The following is a 23,383-nucleotide window of genomic DNA, read 5'->3' on the forward strand; positions in this document are numbered from 1 at the left end:
CTTGTAAAAATATCCCTTCCCCTTCATTTACCTTTTCCCTTATTTCATCTCATTTTCCCTTGTAAAATAACCCTTTTTCCCTTCATTTTACACCCTCTCGTACACATTTCATTTAAAACCTATTAAAACCCCCTTATCCTAAGTTTAAATAATTAAAATGTGTTGGACCCCATTGAAAAACCCTCCGCGATACCCTTTTAAATCATATCCCTAGTATATATTTTCCCAACATACCATTTCATTAACCCCCATTTTCATTTGATAAACTATAGTTTATGTTATTAAACCCCGTCTTCCTGGGTCCCACATTTTATTAACCCTCATCGCATAATTAATTCATGTGTTTACTTTTCAATTAACTACGTTACATTTTAATTAACCCGACCTCACACCCTGACTCATCCCTCACAACTTCGCCACCCGATAACCCTTTGATCACCCACCCCCAAATCCAACAAACCACATTCCATATCACATGCTCCGATGTCCGACTTTTAATATCACAAAAGTACGCGAGATAACCTGTTTTCCCTGCCCGCCTTTTTGCTATGTGGTAGCCTCATGTTATATCACATCCTCCAAAATAATACCACCTACAAATTTTGAGCGTGCGATAAACCACCTTACCGCCTCGTCGTGTCAGATGAAAATGCCTTGCTATTTAAATTTAACCTCACGCCCAAAGATTGACCATTGTTGGTTAAAACTGAAAGAAGCTGCCCTTTCCAATCTTTTCATTATTATTCTGTTAAGGATTGCAGAAAAGAACCTCTGACGACCTTTTCTAAAGTGCCATAATATCTGCTGAACTATTTTAAGCCATTTACAACTAGAATTCAAACTTTTGCTACTAGAAGACACTTCCGTCTCCGATTTGAAGCAGTATAAAGACCATTGAAGCCTCAGAGAGCCTCCACTACCCCCATAGAACCATTTTGCATATCAAAGCTTCATTTTCTAGGTATTCCTAAAGTGCTTGGTGGGCACCAATATTGCAGCAATAATGCTGCAACTCTTGGGCTTCCTACTTTACTTTTATCAACTTGGTAGTTCGTAACAAACTTGGAAGTGATGGTGCTATATGCACAAGTACTAGTTCTTACTGCAGGTTGTCACTTGGTCAGCTGGCGCAAGATCACTAGGAGCTCAAGCCAAATTCTATGGATTCTTGAAGAAGCTCTATATGTGATGAAAGAAAGGAAAACTTACTCTATATAGGCTACTCTACTTGTAGACAGGAAAAGGATTGAAATGTAAAGTAAACCTAGCAAACCCTACTTAACCAACTAATCCTACTTTTGCAGAAAGAGAAATGAAAAACCATGAAATGAATTCCATTACCTACTTAGGAAGTAAACAACATCTACTCAAGCTATTTCTAGAAGTAAACGAGGAAAAAACATCTTTTTGGATTTTTATGTATTGTTATATGAAATTATCATGCATGTAATTTATTTGTTTGTGAATGTGGCAGCGATTAGGTGGCGATGGAGGGCGACTTTGGGATTTGCAGAGGTGTAGGATGGTGTGGATGGGTCCTAGGAGGTCTCAGGTGGCCTTCTGGAGGCTTTTCCCGCAATAGGACTTCAAAAAGAAGCCTATAGGAAAATCTACAGGAGGCTGCAGGGGATCTATAGGAGGTCTACAGGAGGATCCCGAGAGCAGTTTTGGAGATTTTGAAGGTGGGAAAGTGGGTGGAAAGAGTAGCTGAAGGCTAGGATGATGTGTTAAGGTGTCTAGGGTTCACTAAGAATTATTAGGAGAGGGAAAAGATGGTTGGACTTGTTCAAAGAAGGAGAGGAAAGCCTATGGGAAAAGTGCAAAAAAATAAGGCAGGTTTGTGAAGAAATTTGGGTGACTTGTGGAACATAGATCAAAGAGAGATGGTGATGGCTAATTGGCTGACTTGTTGTGAGAAGAGATTTGCTGCAAGAGAACTGAAAATCAAACAATGAGATTAAGCAAGCAAGGAAACTAGATACATCAAGAAAACATAATTTTGCATCAAGCTAGTCTAAACTCTGATCTAGGAAAGTAAATGCTAAGAAATGCTACATGGAAAGAAAGAATGGAAGGAAATTTATTGCAAAGACAGAAATGAGCATGGTGAAATAGATCTGAAGCAAAGCATTAACCTTTTAACAAACTACAACACTAGAAATCCTATGGAGAAGGAAAATATGTGTTTTTGTGGCAGCAAGAGGGTCTTGGCCTCAGTTCATGGTCCCAAGGGGAGGAAAGGAGGCCAAGGCTCTGTTGATGGCCTTTTTGTATCTTCTTTCTATCACTGTTCAACTTGCTACAGAAAACTGAAATGGAAACAACCTTATAAATCACCAAAAGCAACCTATTCTTAACCAAGAAAGAAATTTATCTAACAACAACTAATCCATAAACTGAAATGAAACATAAAAGTACAGGAAAAGAGGAGCTTGGCTGCTTGGATCGGGCCCTAACCCAAGAGCTTCAGCCCTCTGAGGAAACTCAATGCTAGCTCAAGAAAGATATCATCTTTATTATCAAAATAATAATAGGATTACATGAAACTGTCAACAAAAGTAAGTTCGAAGTTGAGCAGAGCAAAGCTGCAACAAAATTTTGAAAATTTGACCCACTTCCTAATGAGGCCCTAGGCCTCTCTACTTATACAACTGAAGCTCCAAACAGATTCCTTAAAATCAAGGAGGCTTGGCTCCCAAAACTTGAGATAAACAGAAGTTATCCTCCACTTGCTCAGCTGCCTCCTAGTGCATTGATTTGGCTGTTTGTGCTCCGAGCTTCATGAAGGAGAATTCAAAGTGGGGAGTCATAAATGAGGGGGACACCCTCCTATAAATCCTCTCCCTTGTCTTCTTCAAATATTTGCTGCCAATTGTCCATTAAATCTTTGACTTTGTCTCCAAAATTCAACAAAAATCTGCATTAGACACATATTAGACTCCATGGAAAAATAACCAACCCAACTCACTTTAGAAGCATAAATATAATATAAAAAAAACAATAAGCTAAGAGAATGGTGGATTAAACTAAGTTAGGAGGAAAAATGAGCCCATATAATTACCCATTTATGGGGCTCATCAGTGTCGAAGGCCTGCACTTAAGATTTGCACATCATTTCTAATAGGTTAATCAATTGAACCAATTTAAAAGCCTTGCTGACCTAAAGAAAGCCACAATTCCATCCAAAACCCTTTTTGCAGATTGCATTCATCTTTTCACACTATTCCACAGGTCTTAAGCCTACTTCTTAAGCTAGATAGTGATAAATTGAATAAAATAAACAAATCTATGGCTTCCCAAAGCATTCTGAATGAAAAACCTCTTTAAACTACTCACCTAAATATTGACCACCTCCCATTGGCTGATAGAGATTTCCAGATCAAAGACACACCTCCCCTAACAATCTATTAAAACTCCACTACTGGAGAAAAGATAAATTCCTCAACCAGAATGATGATATTCAACTATGGGAGTCAAATTTACCCAAATACTTGTTCCCATAGGTATACCAGTTCCCTGAAATCATCCACCTATGCCAACTCTGCTATATCCCAAGTCAAAGAGCCATAGTCTCTCCTAACCAACAAATTTTGTTCACAATCACTGCAGGATCAATAAATGAAATGTTGTAGATCCAACCAAAGCCTAATGAAGCCCCATTTTCTATTGAAAACCTAATTTATCTGTACCTAAAGCTGGACCTTCCTAAGAGATCCCAAATTTTGCAGACTTTCCTCCTAGAAAAAGCTCAAGTTCCTACAGACAACCCTCCATATTCTGCCACCATTTTCTCTGAGAGAACTAGACAGATTGTAACCATGTTGTCCTGTATTCTAGGATATACTACTGATGAACATGTAGATGAACCTATACTTGGTTTCCTTTCTATTTTTTGCCCAGGCAAGCCTCCAACTACAGTTTTCAATTTTGCCCAATTCTTAGCAAACAGAATCCATGATCAATTGATCAGATTTCCAAATGAAAGAGTATTCAAATACTCTTCAGTATTGTTCCATATGTTTCTATACTTCCAATCAGAAAGGTTTACAGTTAACATCCAAAAACTAGACACTAAGGGCAATCCTAGATCTGTTATCTTTTGGACACCCTTAATCTGAAAATATTCCACTGATTTCAGCTACAAGGATTTCATTGATTCATTTGTTCACCTAGTTGTTAACATGCTAAGCAGTAGTAATCAACCCAGGGTCAGTGATGAAATAAAGAAAGTTTTACAGTTGTCAAAACACAATAGAACAAGAGACTGGTATTTATACCAAAACTACACTGAAATTAGGGTGTATGGATGTCAACTCACTCCATATAAGCTACCAAAATATCTCCCCATGAGGATATTTGCACTAGAATATATCATGCAAATCATAAATTCAGATGATGTTAATTTTCTATCAGCCAAGAAGAAAACATAGTTTAAAATCAAGAACTAGCTTGGTCCTTTTATCTGCAATAATAGGGATGTTGGAGAGGAAGTGAAAGATGTTTACAAGAAATGAAGTTCAGTGATAGTTTCAAATGGCAGTATGATCCTTTGGGTGTCATAAACAAACTGAGACTCAAGTTTAAATTGAGCCCTTTTATGCATGAGTCCAAGCCAGAGATTGAAATATATGCCAACCAATCAGAGTGGTTGGAAAACACCTTACTGGATATGGAGAATCAAATGGATACTAGTTCCATTCTACATACTCCAGCCCTACAGGACAGAAATGTAAAAAGGACTAGAGAAGAAGGTTCTTGCTCAAACAAAGATACAACAAATAACAAATTTGAAATGATGTATAGAAAAAGAACAAAGCTAAATCCAGTAAATGAGCAAGAAGAAGTAATTGATACAATTGAGATCATTGATACAGACACTGTAATTAAAGAAAATGCACTTCCATCAGTTTCAAAGGAAACTCATCAGCCTTTAAATTCTAGTGCTTAAATCATCGAGAAGCAACATAGTGTTGAAGTCCCTTCTTCAAGTAAACCAATGGACAGAGAAATAGACATCAAAGAGAGATACAAAGATATTAAGGTGAAAAATGAAGAAATAAAAGCTAAAATATATTCACAATACTTGAAGCAGACTCCTAGCAGCCATAAGAGATTACTTTCTGCATTTGATTATAAGACAGGAAAAATGCAAATGACCTTTTTGCAGCCCACAATACAACATCTAAGTCATTAGCAGATTATAAAAAGACAGATTATGAGATTCCTGCCAAAGATGTTCATCCTATAGACCAAATAGAATTCCATAGGCAAGAAGGAGAAATGCTATACTCAACTATTACTGACAAAGCTATGAGTGTACAAAAACTAGAAAATTCTCTACAAAATATCAAAGCACAGTTAAAACTAGAGAAGGCATCCGCACAAGCTAAAGATAACATAATTAAATCCCTTGAAGATTTGGTTATTGAAGTGGGATATGATCCAAAGAATGTCAAAGGTGCAGAAGAACTCATTAAGAAAAATAATGCAGACATTGCTGCATTGAAGAAGCAACTAAAAGTGCCTCCTACTGAACATCCACAGACCAAGGAATTTCTAGAGAATCAAAAAAAAAATGATGAGATGATGAACCTCATTCTTTAGTTAACTGCTCAATTAACAGAAATGGAAAATGAGATGGATAAGTTAGTATAGGATAAAAATGCTAACATGGAAGTAGTTACTGTCAATACTATTCCTGTAGTTATTGCAACAGTTCCTTCTACTTTAGCAGCTTCAACGGCCACAACAGTTCCAGTAGCTACAACACTTCCCACTACGTCAGAAATTACATTAGTTACAGAATCATCTACAGTAGTAGCTCATCCTAGTGATGAAGCAGGTAAATTAATCAAAGCTATGTAGGATATGTCCATCCAAACAAATGAAATAAATAGACTTAAAGATCAAATAAAAAGTCTAGAAGATGAAAAGAAGTTGGCACAAATCATGCATAAAAATGAAACATAGAAGTCAAACAAATTGACTGAAAGAATATAGAAGTTAGAGAAAGAATTGACATTGAAAGAACCACTTGCCCAAGCAAAGCAACAACTGTGGGCCAATATCATTAACTCTGTTAATGATATTTGGCCATCCATCCAAGTCATCTTTGAGCAAAAGGATTTAATCAAGGAAGCAACTGAAGCTATTCAAAAAGTTAAGGAAGAACTTGGTAAGAAGCCAGAGGAGGCCAATGAAATCATTAAGTTTCTTAATTCCAAGAACAAACAGGAATTGGAAGAGATTGGCATAAGTGACAGGACTGAAACAATTCTAGAAGTGAAAAAGGTAATTTCTAAGAGGAACTTGATGGTACAACTTGAAGACAAGTGTCAAAACATGGAGCTTGCAATAACCAGATTTATGGTGAAATTTGATGTTTTGAGGTAGAAAGGCTTGCCAAATCCTTTGGTTATCAATGACAGATTGATGAAGCATGAAGACTATGATAAGAAAATCAGAGAAGTGGCAAAGGAACAAGCAAAAAATTTAGCCATGAAAGGAATTCCAACAGGAAAAGTGCTCTATCAGACTTTTGAGAATCTCTTTTACCTCCAGCATGAGGTAAAATATCTCTTTATCAACAAACCTACATTTGCAAAATACATAGAGGCTGATGAAATCTTCAGAAGAATGGTAAATATTAAATTACCAAATGCAGAGTCTTGGGAAAAGTTGAATGATTTACTGTGAAAATGAAAGGTAAAACAGTGAAAATAGAGCAGTCAAGAGCATTCAAGGTAAAACAATAAAGAGTAACAGATCAGTTAATTTAAAGAGTATCAGATGAAATACAGAGTTTAAAAGTAAAAAATAGAGTTTAAAGATAAAGCCAGCCTAGAGCAACAACAAAAGAGAGAAAGCAACAAAAGATCAAAACAGAAAACAACAAAATCAATAAAAGCAGGGACAACTAGCCTTTAGTCTCCTAGGTGTCTCTATCTTCTTGCATGAAGATATTTCTTTTTCCTTGAATAATTCCTAAATCAGTTTAGGATATTTTGTAATAGTTTTTTGTATAAATACTTCATAATTTGAAGTATTGTGGTGTGGATTTCTTAACATTTCTATAGTGGAACTCATCTACAACCTGAGGGTTTATTGTACCATTTTCAAGTCAACAGACTAGACAAGTAATAAAGGCATTGCATTACAGGATTCATGTGTTGGGAAACTTCAGTGAAGTATCTTTCAATTGTTCAAATTGTTATTTTCTTAAGTATTCCATAAACTTGTATGTTTTCCAAATTTAAATGTTATAACAAGAATATTATTGCAGAATATGTTTAATTACACTCTGTTCTGAGCTATTATTCATTTTGATGTTTTCTTCTGATATCCAGAGTAGGGAATTCTTCATTGCTCCCTAATTTCGATTGACCTCTTTCATTTCCCTCATTATCTGGTTTTAAGGAATCCTTAATTGCTCCTTGATCCTGATTGAAAACCACTTCACCCTTCAGCCTAAAAGATCTGAATTTGCTTAGCTACCTTGCCCTGTGGACACTTCCTTTAGAACTTGATTCAATCCTGTTTTCTTGACATATTGACTCCATAGCCCAATGGAAAATAAACAATCTTTTATCCGTCTAAGTCATTAATTCCACCAACAAATCAAATCAAAACCAAATCAAGCTTACATAACTAGCCTAAAATCAATTAACTCAACAAAGTTAAATCATATAGAGAGAGCCCTCTCTGAGTTTAGGAAGGATAGATCCTGAAATCCAAAGTAGGTTTGTAGTTTCCTCTGATATTTCTTTTTAACACATTGAACAACCCTTGGAAATTTTGGAGTGATAACATAGTGGCGACCATACTGGGGAATTTCAGTCCCTGGTTAAAATCAATCTTAAAGGAGACAATTTTTCCTTATTTTTCATCCTAAGGTTGCAAAGGGTTGCTCAAGATCATCCTTATAAGTTAAAATTCTGGCTTCTAAAAGAACATATTATACCAGGGCTCATCTTGATCCACAGCTTGCTACAATTATTGATGATCCTGACAGAATCTTAAGAAAACCAAGAAAAGTAGAAAGTCAAGGAAGTATTAGTCAGTTAATCAAAGAAAATTCACTTCCTAAAGAGTTGTAAAACTTAGAGGATATTCAATTTGATTTATCATTTGAGCATTCTTTGTTTCGTACCAAATCTGAAAATTCAGTCTCATGGAGGAACTCAATGCAATGGGGACCATTGCTTCCTAAGGGGGGAGGAATGATCTAGGTGGATATTGGTGGCCACTCGCCTATTCCACTTGTACCCCACCATTGTTTGTTTCAGTTTTTCAGTTTCCTTATTTGTAGCACAATTTACTATTTTTGGCATTTTTTGGGTCCTGAACTTCTGGAGCCGTTTTGAGGCCCTAACCGACGTTGTTTGGGAAAACTGGGACCACCAGGGGTCATGGTTAGATGTTGGTCATGCAAAAGTTGTATTCCTCAGATAGATCTTTCTAACAAGGTATTGTGCGCGTCAAACGAAGATCGTATGCCAAAGTTACGACCTTGGGAAGTTGATGTACCAATTTACCCAAACGAGGCTCACAGTTCCGCGCTTCATCTCCTAGGCTTAGGTTTTTTGATGTTTAGGGTTTTCCATTGTTTCTAAATAATAAATAGGCCTTCGAGCCTCATTGTAGCACAGTTCAGAGGCATGTAGCCACCACATCTCTTCTCAGAGATAAGCTATCATCGCCTGAGCTAGTATTATTTCCATTCTGTTTGTAAGCATATTTCAATATTTGATATTAATGAAATAAAGTGTTATTTCTACTGCATCTTTGTATTTACGTTTATATCTGTAATTTTTTGCATTCCTGTTTAAATTCGGATCAAAAAAATAGCTAAAAGGGGAAAACCAAAGGCATAACTACTAAAGGAATAAAGATATTGAATTGCATCACTTCAATTTGACCAAGTCACCACACTTTGAGATTAATGTCAATAAATGTATCAACTACAATTTGGTCCTGTGGCGACATTTTGAGCTTAATGTTTCAACGCTTCATTTCTTCTCACCATTTCCATAATTGTTGCTGAAAGTTGCCTCCACTTCTGAGTACCTCTACTTCTTCAAGACTCTAGAGGCGTGTTTGTCACTTTGTTGCAGTATTTGAGTCAGAAATACTTTAATAATGACATTGTTGTATCTTGCAAATTCATAAACCTTTCTAAATGGCTAAAATGTTCTACAATGAGTTCCTTGAGCTTTGGAAATGTTATAGCTTCTCCAAATTCCTCTCGAAATTCAACACATATGTCATTGCACGACAATTGTGGTCTTCTCAAATTAGGAATTTTTTGGAGTCCTTTAAAAACATTGGCCATGGAGTCCTCTTATTGTAACTCCAGGTCATGAGTTTCTGAAGCGCAAATATCCATTTGGGTACCACACATTTTCCTTGAAAAACTATTATTATGCCAATAAGCATGTTTATTTTAGAATAAAGGTTTAGGAATTTTAATTTAATTATTAACAATTATGAGGTGGGTGGTAAAGATATAATATTCACAAATTAAAAGTTGAAATTTATCTCGAAAGTAGTTATGTCTTTTTCCCTTTTTAATTAAATCAATTAATTAAAAAAATATCATCTAAACTAGTGTCATAAGATATAAATTATGTTTTTTTGGGCATGTGGTATGAAACTAGTTATGTCTTTTTCCCTTTTTAATTTAATTAATTAATTAAAAAAATATCATCTAAACTAGTGTCATATGAAATAAATTATGGTTTGTTGGGCATGTGGTATTGATAAGCCATGGTATTGACCCATAATATTACAACAAAGCTATAATTAAGAATCTTGCAATAGTTTTTGTTCTTTTTTTTTTAAATATATGTTTAATTTATATATTAATTCTTTTATCATTAATAATAATATGAATAATAATAATTTAGTTAATTTTTATGATTTTTTAATTTTAAAAATATGAAAATAATGAAATATGTGCTTTGATGTTTGTATGGATTAATGTGTATCGACATTTGTATATAAACATTTATAGCCATGCCATTTATATTGCTATGCTGGTATTATCTTTTTCTATTAAAATCGTAATGAAACTTACACATAGAAACTAGTAGCTCACAAGTGAGCAAGCTACACCTGGAGACTGCCCAAGTAGTACGCTCTAGCTAAATAATAATTAAATCATAAATATTTAATTTTACATTCAATTTGGGGAGATTAAAACCATCTCCTAGAAAATAGGAACTAACTTTAATCTAGGACACACAAAAACAACCATGAAACAAACTTTCTACATTAAATTCAACTCTCCCCCTAAATGGATAAAGGATTCACTTGCACACCTAAAATCTCCCTTAACAATTCAAATTTAGTCTTCCTAAGAGGCTTGGTGAAGATATCAACAACATTTTCATAAGTGTTACAATATTCAATAAAAATCTCTTTGGACTGAACGTTTTCTCTAACAAAATGAAATTGAGTAATATGTTTTGTGTTTTTATGAAAAACATGATTATTTGCCAGCTTGAATGAACTTTGGTTGTCACATTTGATCACTGTAGCATCCTTTTGTTCATCTCCTACATCATGAAGGAGTCTCCTCAACCAAATTGCTTCACAAGTGGTTGCACATACAACTTGATACTCTTCTTCTCCTAATGATAAAGATACAATACTCTGCTTTTTACTGCTTAAGAAATGATCCCAGACCCAATATTGAAAGCATGCCCCGTTATAGATCTTCTATTGTTCAGATCTCCAGCCCAATCTGAATCTGAATAACTTGTTAGTTTAACATCAAAGAATCAGTATATTTAATGCAAAAATGTATAGTTCCTTGAAGATACCTTAAGACACCTTTTGCTGCCACCCAATGATTTTCAAGAGGTTTTGTCATGAACCGACTCAACACACTAACTGCATATGCTAAGTTAGGTCTAGTTGTAGTAAAATAAATCAAACTTCCAACTAGTTGTCTCTACAATGTAACATCCAATTTATTCCTATCTTCCTTAGGAATGTGTGCAAAAGCTTTAGATCCAAATACTCTCAAGTGATGGACTGCAGGTTTGAAACCATACAAAGCCTCAAATGGAGTCTTTAGATCAAGACACCTAGTTGGACTCCTGTTCTTTAAGTAAAATGCAGTGCTAATTGCTTTTGCACAAAAACCATTGGATAGGTTCTTACCTTTTATCATGCTGCGTGCACACTCCAATAGAGTTATGTTCTTCCTCTCTGCAACCCCATTCTGTTGTGGTGTGGGGTATTTTAAATTGTTTTGTTATTCCATGATCTCTGCAACATTTAATGAAATTTCCAAGCTTGTATTCTCCCCCTTGATTTGAGTAGAGAATTTTGATGACTTTCCGTGTCTTATTTTCAACCATATTTTTGAATTCTTTAAAATATTCAAAAGCATGACTTTTCCTTCTACGAAAGTATACCCAAGAATATCTTGTGCAGTCATCAACAAATAACAAAAAATAATAAGCTCCACCTAAGGACCTTTTCTGCATGGGTCCACATATATCAATATGCACAAGTTTGAGTATATCTTTCTTTCTCCTATTTAAACTAGAGGGGAATTCATCCCTGTGCATTTTCCCAAGGGCACAACCTTCACAATCAATATGTTAATTCTTTAAAATAGGAAGTCCATCAACCATACCTTGTTTTTGTAGCAGCAATAAGTCATGAAGGTTGATGTGACCAAACCTTTGATGTCAAATATTCTCTATTGTCATAGTCGTTGAAGTTAAAGCTTGATGTGGCATGCTTGTAACATTCAACTTATATAGGCCTCCAACTTGTACTCGTAATGCGATCGGCTTCTGACGATCCAACAAATCCTTTATAACACAGTAAGTTTTGAAAATTTCTACCTTTAAATTCTGATTTGTAATCATGGATACAGAGATCAAATTATTTTTAATACCAGGTACATACATTACATTCTGGATGCGCCTGATATTACCATTAGGCAATATCACAGGAATATCTCCATACCCTCTAATTTGATATGCTCTGTCATCTCCCAGGTAGATGTTTGCACCATTGCTGGTCTCCTTGAAATTTTCATACCAGTGTTTATTACTTGTCATATGAGTGGATGCTCCAAAATCCACAAACCAAGTTTCAACCTCATCAGTCTCAGCAGAAAGAGCAACATCAGACATCAATAATTGAAGATCACGATCCTGATCTTCACCAAAAAAATGCCCTGTATGCCTCTTTTGTCTATGTCTAGTTTCATCAGTCTTATTTTTATAACAATCTCTAGCAATATGACCAATTCTGCCACAGTAAAAACACTTAATTCTTGAATCATTTCTAGCGGATGACATACCTTGAAATGGATTTTTCTGAGATGGACCACTGCTTTTATGTCCTCCTCTTGGTTTTTCTTTGAAGAACCTTTTCTTCGCCACCAATGTCAGATATGCATTTTGAGGCTTCAGATTCATATGCATCTCTTCTCCCTGCATCAAGATCCCTGTCAACTCTTCAAAGGTGGGGGCTTTCTCCCTCGCCGCAAGCCCTATAGTGAAAATTTGATAATCCTTTGTCATACCATTTAAGGTTTTTGTGACGAGATCTGCATTGGACACTTTCTCCCCTATGTTGCCAACTTGTCTCTCAATTCTTTTATCCGTGAGATGAAAGCAACAACATATTCATTCTCCTCCATTTTGATGGAGAGAATCTTGCTCTTCAAAAACAATAGGAGATTTTTATTTTTGGTTTCATACAAATCCTTGAGCGTCACACAAATGTCATTAGCAGTTTTACATTCTTGGTTGTGAGGGATTATGCTATCTTTTAACGACATCTTCAGCAACACCTTCACTTTATTTTCCCTCTTCTCCTAATCCTGAACTGATGCGGCTTTGACATGCATGGATGCCCATCAAAGGACTAAGCTAAAATATTGATGCACTCTTGTGTATCTTGGATGGATCCACTGATCCGGATTTAAACAGGAACACAACAAATTATAGAGATAACCATAAACAAAGAGATGCAACGGAAATAATACTTCATTTAATTAACGTAAAATACTGAAATGTGCTTACAAATAGGAATATAAATAAACCAGCTAGGGCGATGGTAGCTTATCTCTGAGAAGAGATGTGGCGGCTACATGCCTTTGAACTGTCTTACAATGAGGTCAAGGGTCTTTTTATTATTGAACAATAAGAGCAAACCTTAAACAACCAAAACCCTAACCCGAGGAGATGTAACACCAAGAGTTTATGGGCCCCATTGGGGTGAGTTAGACAACCAACTTCCTGGGGTTGCGACTTGGTCATATTATCTTCGTTTGACGCGCATGATAGCCCGTTGGAAAGATCTATCCAAGGACTATGAAAAAAAAGACGATTTTAGGTAGAAAATCGCTCGCAGTAGATTTCTAAGAAAACATCATTTAGGGCCTCAAAACGGCTCCAGAAGTTCAGGACCCGAAAAACGGCTAAAAATAGTAAAATGTGCTACAATTAAGGAAACTGAAAAACTAAAAGAAGAAATGGTGGGGGTCTAAGTGGAATTGGCAGGTGGCCACCAATATCCACTTGGATCATCCACCCAACAAATATGACCACAGGGTTTTCGTCCTGAGATCCAAATAGAACTGACCAAGCCAAGTTCTCAACAAAACACAATAAGATTGATGAACTCTGGATGTCCCAAATGCCTAGGTTTTATGCCCTTTTATAGGCTTGATGGATTCTCTAGAAACCTTATATTATTATTTTCCCTCGAAAAACAAAGGAAAATACAATGGGTAGATACCATGGGAAAATGCCACGGTAAATACCATAGGTAAATTTTGTCCATTTGGCCCTATTAATAAACGAGAATATTAAAAATTCTCACGCCTAAAGATTGCTTGCCCTCAATAAATCCACTTCTATCCATAGCAGAAGCATTTGTACATTAATATTAGGATCCCATACAAACCAGTTTTCTATTCCATGCTAGACGATCCTGAATGGATCCTTCAATATCTAGATCCCAAATAACCCTTTGACCAATCCTTCCCTCAGTAGATCCACCTGGATCCCAATGCCACTTAATTCTTAGGACCTGTGGGTTATGATACCATCTCGACCCTCCATCACTATCTGTGCCTAAGGGCCTAAGCTGCAATATGCCCTTGGCTAAGAGTATCCTCCTAGGAATTGTTCCATCAATAGAGTCCCAACTCATAATCTCTCACCAATCCATTGTGTGGGAAGGATCTAATGCATGAATTCTAACAAGTCCTCTACTGGCAATTTTGGCGCTCTGTTGAATGTCTTTGTATCTATCTGCACCAGATGCCCAACTATCGCAACTCCAACTTGAGCCTTTGAATGAATCTCTGGGAATAGTTCATCCTTCACACTATGTCTTTCATGCTCCCCCTCATGATCACACTCATCATGCAGGTTCACTACTGCTAGATCCCCATTTAAGTTGCCTTGAATGTATTCTCCATGGCCTTATCTACTTGTGGAAACAATCTGCAGTTCATCCTCATGCTCTCCTAAGTTCTCATCATGTATGTTATACCCATGCACCTCTAAGTGTTCATCATGTTGGTCCATCACTACTAATTCACCCCACGAGTCTCCTTGAATGTTGGTTCATTGATCTTCTATGCTCACAAAAACATTTCGCTGCCCATGTGAACTTTTACTTAACTGCTCATATCCTCCATGGATGTTCTCCTACAAATCAATGGACTCAACTATAGTAGAGGAATCCTTCTATGTTCTTGTTATTTCCTTCATGACATTTGAGCATGAGTGGTTAAGTTCCCAAGGTCCTTTGCATACAAAGCATATACCTTTCCTCCTTAGTTCATTCTTGATGTCTCCATAAATCCTTGTTAGTTCCTCCTTGGTGAACTTTTTCCTAAGTAGTTTGATGTTCTGTTTGACCAACCCCTCAACTAGTTCATAGGCAACGAGCAATACAATTAGTTCTTTTCTCCAAATGGCCAACAATTTGGATCTCAATTGTTTGCAAATGGCCTTATCTCCTCCTAAGATCAGGGACATGATCTCTCATGTGTTTTTTTGACATAGTTTGGATGAGATGTTGTAATGTTGGTGCAAAAGTATTGGAGCATCTGAAGGATTAAGTCATCACACTACATATCCAACATAAGTATACCAAATCTTAATTTTTGCATGCGTTTAGTAATCTATAGATCCAGTAATCCAACACCTGATCTATGGATCCAACACCAGATCCTCCAACAACCGATCTATGGATCGAACTCCAGATTTGCCAACAATCGATATGCAGATCAAACTCCAGATCTTCCAACAATCGATTTGCGGATCTAACTCCAGATCTTCCAACAGTCGATCTGCGGATCTAACTCTAGATCTTCCAACAGTCGATCTGCAGATCTAACTCTAGATCCTCCAACAAATCCAGATCCAAGTGCTACGGATCCAACTCTGGACAAATGGCATTCGAAAAAACGCTGGACAGGACCACCAACTCAAGCACTTCTGGTCTCGTGCCGGCTCCAACAGGAAAAAAACACCAGCGCCCTTTCACCGTATTGCAGGTCGCACTGGCAAATTTTTTTTGTAAGTTTTCTAGATCAATGCAGGTTTGACCCCTAAAACCAATGCTGATCAACACTCTTTCACAGTGGAAAGCCAACATTGATCAACACGGGTTTGACTCCTAAAACCAATGCTGATCAGGATTCCTCAAAATTTCAGTGCTCTGTCACAAAGGAAATTAAACTAGCCATAAGGGCTCCTAGCCACCAAGGCTCAACTCAACCACCAAGTTTCTCAATCTAGCCACCACCACTCTCTCACCACAGACCCAACTCACCGAGCTCTGGTACCATGTTAAAAAATGGAAAGACAAAACTAGAATGAAACTTACAGACAAAAACTAGCAACTCACATGTGAACAAACTACCCCTGGAGATTGCCCAAGCAATACATTCTATCTAATTAATAATCAAATCATAAATATATAAGTTTACATTCAATTTAGGGAGATTAAAACCATCTCTTAGAAAATAGGAACTAACTCTAATCTAAGACACACAATTGGGAACAAACTTTCTACATTAAATTCAACTATTTTTGTCTTTTTATACCTTAATTAAAAGAAATAAAAGACACTTAATTAATAAAAAAATAAAAGACAGTTAATTAACAAAACAAAGTATTGATTCATAAATGAAATAATGTAAGAGGTTTTGCTCATGGATCGATTAAAATATAAGTTAGTTAATGAGGCAAAGTATTGATTTATAAATGGAATAAAGTAAGATGTTTTGCTATATTGACTAATGATTTTTTAATAAAAAAATTCTTATTCTTACACTTCGAATGGTTTGTCGCATCAAAATCAGATATGCCTAGGCACCATAACAATTCTTACTCTTCGAATGGTTTGTCGCATCAAAATCAGATATGCCTAGGCAGCATAACAAAAGACAGTCCATGATTGACCATGGTGTCTCTGTCATGGAGGTGTGACGGAGGTACGGAGGCTCGATTCTTACTCTTCGAATGGTATGTCCTGATATAGCGTTCAGGACAAGGAATCGTGTCGTTAATCCACGATGAAGGTCAGATTGCTCCCTCACTGCTTGTTTGTTTGAAAAAGAGTGGGGAGACAAATGAGAAGGAAAAGAGGAGATTGAAGAAAGGGAGTCTCAGTCGAAGAGGAACAGAAGAAAAACATGGCAGAAACACTTTTTCTTGTTTCGTCTATAGAAGATGTGACTTCAATGCTCACTGAAAATATCTTAGAAGAGAGTTTCAGAAAGGATTTCAAGTCTCTCTGTGACGAGATTGAGAAAGTTGAGGATTTTCTGTCAGTGGAGCACTGCGGAGTAGCTGGCAATGTCTCCAACCTTTTTTCCCGCTATGGGATGAGTCACAAGATTAATAAGTTAAATTGCAGATTTATGAACTTTCAAAGACGCTGGCTCCGTCCTCCATGTGAAGGCGCAGATACGAATACTTGTGTTGAATCTAGTAGATGGAATGCAACTGCTCATATTCTTAAAAAGCAACCACTATCAGTGGGCATGGAAATTGACATTAAAAAGATTACTGATCTATCACTGCAACAACAGGGCCGTGAAGTAATTGCCGTTGTGGGCAGGGAAGGGCAGGGCAAAACTCTTCTAGTCCAAACAGTTTTTAACATGCCAAGTGTCGAAGAACGTTTTGACCATCGGTTTTGGGTGGTAGTATCTCAGAAATTGGATGTTGAGAATGTGCTCAACCAAATGGGAAGGCCTATAAAACTTAAGGATATCAGCAATGAAAAGGTTAAGCAATCCTTCGCTGATTTAGATGGAAAAAGGTGTCTGTTTGTTTTCGATGATGTGTGGGATAAGGAAGTTCTAATTGAGCTGCTTAAGAGGATTGTTTGGCCAATCAAAAGCAAACATAATATTCTAATCACCAGCTGTAATGCGAAAGTTGCAGAAGGTTTGGGATATGTTCACACCCACGAGCTAAATCGTTTATCTTGGGAGGATAGCAGAAAATTGTTTTTCAATCATGCTTCCGCAGAACGCCCAGAGGAGGAGCTGAATAATTTAGAAAAATGTTGTGGGATGCCTTTGGCCATCAAAGCAATAGGGGCATCTATGGCAAGCGGTAGATGGCTTCCCAATGATTCGAAAGCTTCTTTGAGCTGTCTGAATCAACTCGGCGCAATGAGCGGCAGCGACAGCGACAGCGTTATCCCGGCTTTAAAGTTAAGTTACGAGGTTCTGCCTGATGACTTGAAGCCTTGTTTTCTGTACTTTTCTGTGTTTCCTAAAAATATGGAAATAGAATGTGAATATTTATTGCATATGTGGATTGCCCAAGGATTTGTTTCTGGCGCTTCTTTATACAACATAGGGCGTTTTTACATAGAGGAACTTATTGGGCGATGCCTTATTGAAGTTTCCCAAGTTGGTGGGGATGGGCGAGTAAAGGTTTGCAAAATTCATAATTTGCTGCATGATTTAGCTGTTCGTGAGTCACATACTGAATGTTTATTAAAGCCAGGAGAATGTTTGTTAAATCCCGAAGAAGAAGTGGGGAGATCAGGAGTACAATGGCGGGGCCTGCGTACAATTTCATTGATTAAAAACAATATATCTGCAATCAAAGAGGCCTTCAAGTGTCCAGAGCTCCGTATTTTATTGTTATCTCAAAATTTATCCCTTACAACAATCTCTGCAAGTTTTTTTAGCAATCTAACATATCTCAGAGTGTTAGATTTAAGTCAGACTGCCATCAGCTCATTGCCCAAGTCTATTGGGAAATTAAAGCATTTAAAGTTTTTCAATTTGTCTAGAACAAATATTTCTGTGTTGCCTGAGTTCTTGAGCGGTTTGAGGTGCCTTCAGTTTCTGGATGTTAGTCATTGCTCCAATCTAACAAAGTTGCACTCAGGGATAAGTAAGCACAAATTTATGGTGTATCTGAATGTGAATAACTGCGAAGCTTTGGAGCGGTTGCCTGTGGGAATATCAGAGCTTTGCCATCTGCAGACGTTGAAATTGAGAGGTACTCTATTCGATGCCCATGCCGATGCCGATGCCAAAGGCTTGAAATTGAGAGATCTCAGAAAATTGACCCTCGTGCAACAGTTAGCATTACAAGTTAAATATATGGCTCCTCCGTCAGAAGAAGGTATTATTCAACTGGAGAAAGGGACTTTTGGGGGCATGAAAAGGATGCGGACACTCTCCTTCACAAATATTAATACGACTCCGTACCTCTTCAGTCTGCCTGAGGACATGGAAGTCATGGAACGCCTTGAAACGGTTAGTCTGACTAAATGCGTGGTACCCAAATGGATATTTGGGCTTCAGAACCTCATGGACCTGGAGTTACAATACGATGACTCCATGGGCAATGTTTATAAAGGACTGCAAAAAATTCCTAATTTGAGAAGACTACAGTTGTCGCACAATGACAGATGTGTTGAATTTCCAGAGGAATTTGGAGAAGCTACAGCATTTCCAAAGCTGGAGGAGCTCATTGTAGAACAGTTTAGCCGTTTAGAAAGGTTTCCGAATTTGCAAGATACAACAATGCCATTATTAAAGTATTTCCGACTCAAATACTGCAACAAACTGACAAACGTGCCACAAGGAATAGCGAGTCTCAAGAGTCTTGAAGAAGTAGAGGTACTCAGAAGTGGAGGCGACTTTCGCCAATTGCGAGAAGAACTGAAGCGCCGAAACATAAAGCTCAAAGAGTTGCGAAGGGATCAAATCGCACTTGATGTATTTCTTGACATTGATCAACATTGGTCGCGACTTACTAATGCATGCGAAAAGCTTGCTCCCGTGGTTCGTGATGTCTTTAGTTTTCTGTCTTCTGCTGTTTCTAGGGTCGTTAGGTCAATTGTAAGCTTCGCTCTCAAGTTTGCTCTTTGGTGTCTTTGGTGGTTATGTAGTTATGCCTTTCGTCTTCTGGTTTTTGTTGTTTTTAGGGTGGTTAGGTTAATTGTAAGATTTCTGGTTATCTTAATTGCAAGATTCCCCCTCCGGTTTTCTCTTTGGTGTTTTTGGTGGTTTTCGGTTTATTCCATTGTTTTGGGATGTTGTTGCTTTATTTTTTTGCGAAGTTGTCGCATTGTTTTTCGGGGTTTCAAATATACTTTTGGGTAGTAAAGAGCGCAGATATTAATTGAAATGGGGACTGGGGATATAGAGATGTAAATTCTACGTTAGCATGTTTGTATTCATATTTTTGAAAGATAGTCTACAGATTTGTATAATATTTAACAAGAAAGTTGTATTGCACTTGTGTTTTTCTGGAATTATATTCTAACATATTTCAGTAAAACTTTAAACTAAAAAAGCATTTGTTTTAGTAGTATCCCAATTATGTGCGAATTTTATTTTTTTATTAATATTACTCGTATATTTTTTTTCAATAAATTAAAACAAAATCTAACTTTTAATAAAAATAAAATCTATTTTTTAATTCAAAAATGTTTTATTAAATAGTTTGCGCCTAATATTCCTTAAAATTAAATCAAATTTTCTACCTAACATCTACTACCAAGAAAATTGTTTAATAGTTTGATGTTTCTAAGATGTTTTCGACCTCTTCTTTATTTTAAAGACAGAGAAGGTAAGAAAGATAAAGAATATTCAACTCTATTTTGTAAGGTGGTTTGTTTGTTTTCTTAAATGTATGTATTTAAATTTGTATGAAATATTTTTGTTTTTAAAATTTAATTATAAATATTGAAATAATTTAATATTTTTCAAAAATATTATTTAAGTGAATGTATTGTTTTGAACAAGGTGATTTGAATGATTTGAATAATTTGTATCATTAGTATAATTATTTATTTTATAAAAAAAAATTAAGTGAATGGCTTAAGCATAATTTTTCATTTTATAAATAGATTTAGTCATATAATTTATATGGTAATTTCATAATTCTATTAGGTAAATGTGAAAATGTAAACATGTATTCACATGATGTCATTTTTATTTGATAATACAAGCTAGTTAATATTTGAAATTTTATTTATAGATGTGGAGGAGATGGTGAGACTGTGATATTGTTTTTAATTTTGGTCCGTGTCATAATAATTTAGGCTCGGTTCCAATACCATGGCTTATCAATACTACATGCTCAAAAAAATAACTTGTTTCAAAATAAAATATTTTATTTTAATTTAATTTTATAACATTTTTAAATTAAAATGTAATATTTACAATATAACAAGATTCTTAACTATGGTTATTTACCCCATTTTATTATGAATATTATTAACTTGTAAATAGACTTTGTTACAATACTATGTGCTAGTACCATGGCTTATCAATACGAGGGCCCAGTACCACGACTTATCGATACCACTTTGACCAAAAACCATAACTCATTTCAAAATCAAAATATTTTATTTTATAACATTTTTTACATTTATATACATGTTGACTTTTATTTTAATAAAAAAACTTTAGCTTTTAATTAGTTTTGAAAAATTTAAACATATTCTATCATGGTTATAAATATTTTATTTTTAAGAACAAAATTTTTCCGTAGAACAACCTCTTAACTAGGGATCAAAATATTTTATTTTATAACATTTTTTCATTTCTATACCTGTCCTAGTAAAAAAAACTTTAGCTTTCAATTAGTTTTGAATTTTTTAAACAGCTCTACCAAAAGACTTTGTTTAACTTTTATCAAGCTTATTAAGCTCGTATTATTATGTTAACTTTATATATATATATCATTTTTTTTGGCATAAAAGCAGGTACTAAGCAACAATGTCACATATTATACTTATTCATTTATGACCATAAGATAAAGATTTGGATTAAAAGAGAGATTAATCTTCCTATGTTCATTAGTGAGGACGCTTACCAATGTAACTAGAATAGATCTATCTTAACTCGATGTACAAGAGTTGAGAGAGATGAAATCTCTAGGAGCTTGGCATGGATCTATGTTGGTTTTGAGAAACACACTCATATATTGTTTTAACTATAATAATTTTTTTTATTTTCACTTAAACATACATAGTCTCCCAAAGATTACAAAGATTATCTCCCAATATTACAAAAAGGACAAATATTTCTTCTAATTTCATAGCAAGATAAAAAATCTTTCCAATTCCTCAACAAGACATCAATTGTCTTCAAGTCACTCTTAATTACATAAAATTTGTATTCTAGTTACACAATAAGGAAAAAATTCCCAATAACACAAGTCGACACAATTCTTCTTTCAAATTAAAAAAAAACTCAAACCATGTGTTAACATATTTGCTTCTTTTCTATGCTTGTTCTCTAGATTTTTGTTTGGAAATCACCTAGGAAAGGATGCTAGCATAAAAAGCATGTGTGCATTCTTAGGAACACATAGAAATTTTGAATAAAATACACATGCTCCTTAGACTAACATCAAAAACATTAAACTCCCTACCTACCTTCCTCTCTCACCTTCTCACATTTGTTTGCCCATGGTAGGACTGTGCACATGTAATATAATGTATGTGCACTTTTGTGATATTACTTTTCTCCCTTCTCTCCTCTCTTCCCCATTCGTCCTCCTTCCCCTCTCTCTCCCACCTCCATCTTTGTCTCTATCTCCCTCCCTTTGTCCTTTCTCTCTCCCTGTATCTCTCTCTTCCCCCATCTCTCCATCTCCTTGTCTCTTCTTCCCTCTCTCTCTTTTGTCCTCTCTATTCCCTCTATGACTATATCTATATCCCTTCCCCTCTCCCATTATCTCTCTCTCCCCCTAACTCCCTCACTATCCCTCTCCCATTCTCCCTCGTCACACTCTCTCTCTCTCCCCACCTCTAGCTCTCCCTCTCTACACCTGTAGTATACCTATAATACGGGGTACACAGGTACCCAAGGGCATAATGCAATGTAAAAGGAGAACCATAATTAGTTACTTTACTTAAAGATGATGAATAAACAGGTCATAGATAATAAATAAAGTAGTTAACCCGCAGTATGGAAAGGACCACAAGTAGTTAAGGTTGTTAGGGTTTTGGATCTTATAACATTATATATAGTTAAGTCTAGGAAGGGAATGGATGCGAAGTATTGTTTTGTATCGACAAGCACACAGTTTGTGGAGTGTTATCCTTCCTTAAGGAGTGATTGTATGGTGCTACCCTACCTCAAGGGTTTTATATTAATAAAGAGTGGAGCTTTATATTCTTGGACATATCTTTTTTTACTTTGTGTGATTGCTCTTGATTAATTTCAATATATTTGTAGGTTTATTATAAGATCCCAAACTGCAAAATTTTCAATAGATCTAGCACATTATAGTGTCCTAAAAATAGTTGAACCCAAAATACAGAACACAAGGGATCTAAGAAAGAAAAATGCAGCCACTTATTTATATTAACAACTGTAAAAATAATACATTCCCATAGAAGTAATATTGAAGCCCCTAACAATGACATGCATGGATGCTCATCAAATGACTAAGCTAAAATATTGAAGTACTCTTGTGTATCCTAGATGGATCCACCCAACAAATATCACCACAGGGTTTTCGTCCCGAGATCCAACTAGAACTGGCCAAGCCAAGTTCTCAACAATTGATGAACTTTGGATGTCCCAAATACCTAGCTCTTATCCCCTTTTATAGGCTTGATGGATTCTCTAGAAACCTTATATTACTATTTTCCCTCGAAAAATGAAGGAAAATACCATGGGAAAATGCCACTATAAATACCATGGGTAAATTTGTCCATTTGACCCTATCAATAAAAGGGAATATTAAAAACTATCATGCCCAAAGATTACTTGCCCTTAAGAAATCCACTTCTATCCATAGCAGAATCATTTGTACATTAATATCATGATCCCATACAAATTGGTTTTCGGTCCCATGCCTTCCTTCTAAATGATTCTGAATGGATCCTTCAA

The 23,383-nt window shown here is 35.9% G+C and overlaps 1 protein-coding gene across 1 annotated transcript in view; it reads left to right on the forward strand.

Moving 5' to 3' along the window:
• Positions 1-16,687: 16,687 nt before the first annotated feature.
• The window catches only part of LOC149245986 (disease resistance RPP13-like protein 4), a 33,835-nt gene continuing 27,139 nt past the window's right edge, over positions 16,688-23,383 (forward strand). The window contains exon 1 of the mRNA XM_089439348.1: positions 16,688-19,369. Coding sequence (XP_089295474.1) covers positions 16,688-19,369 — 2,682 coding nt within the window. The remainder of the gene's footprint in view (positions 19,370-23,383) is intronic.

The sequence above is a fragment of the Pinus tabuliformis genome, chromosome 7 (genome assembly GCF_031772625.1).
Source record: "Pinus tabuliformis cultivar Carrire ecotype Pingquan chromosome 7, CPIR1, whole genome shotgun sequence".
In the NCBI taxonomy this organism is placed as follows: Eukaryota; Viridiplantae; Streptophyta; class Pinopsida; order Pinales; family Pinaceae; genus Pinus; species Pinus tabuliformis.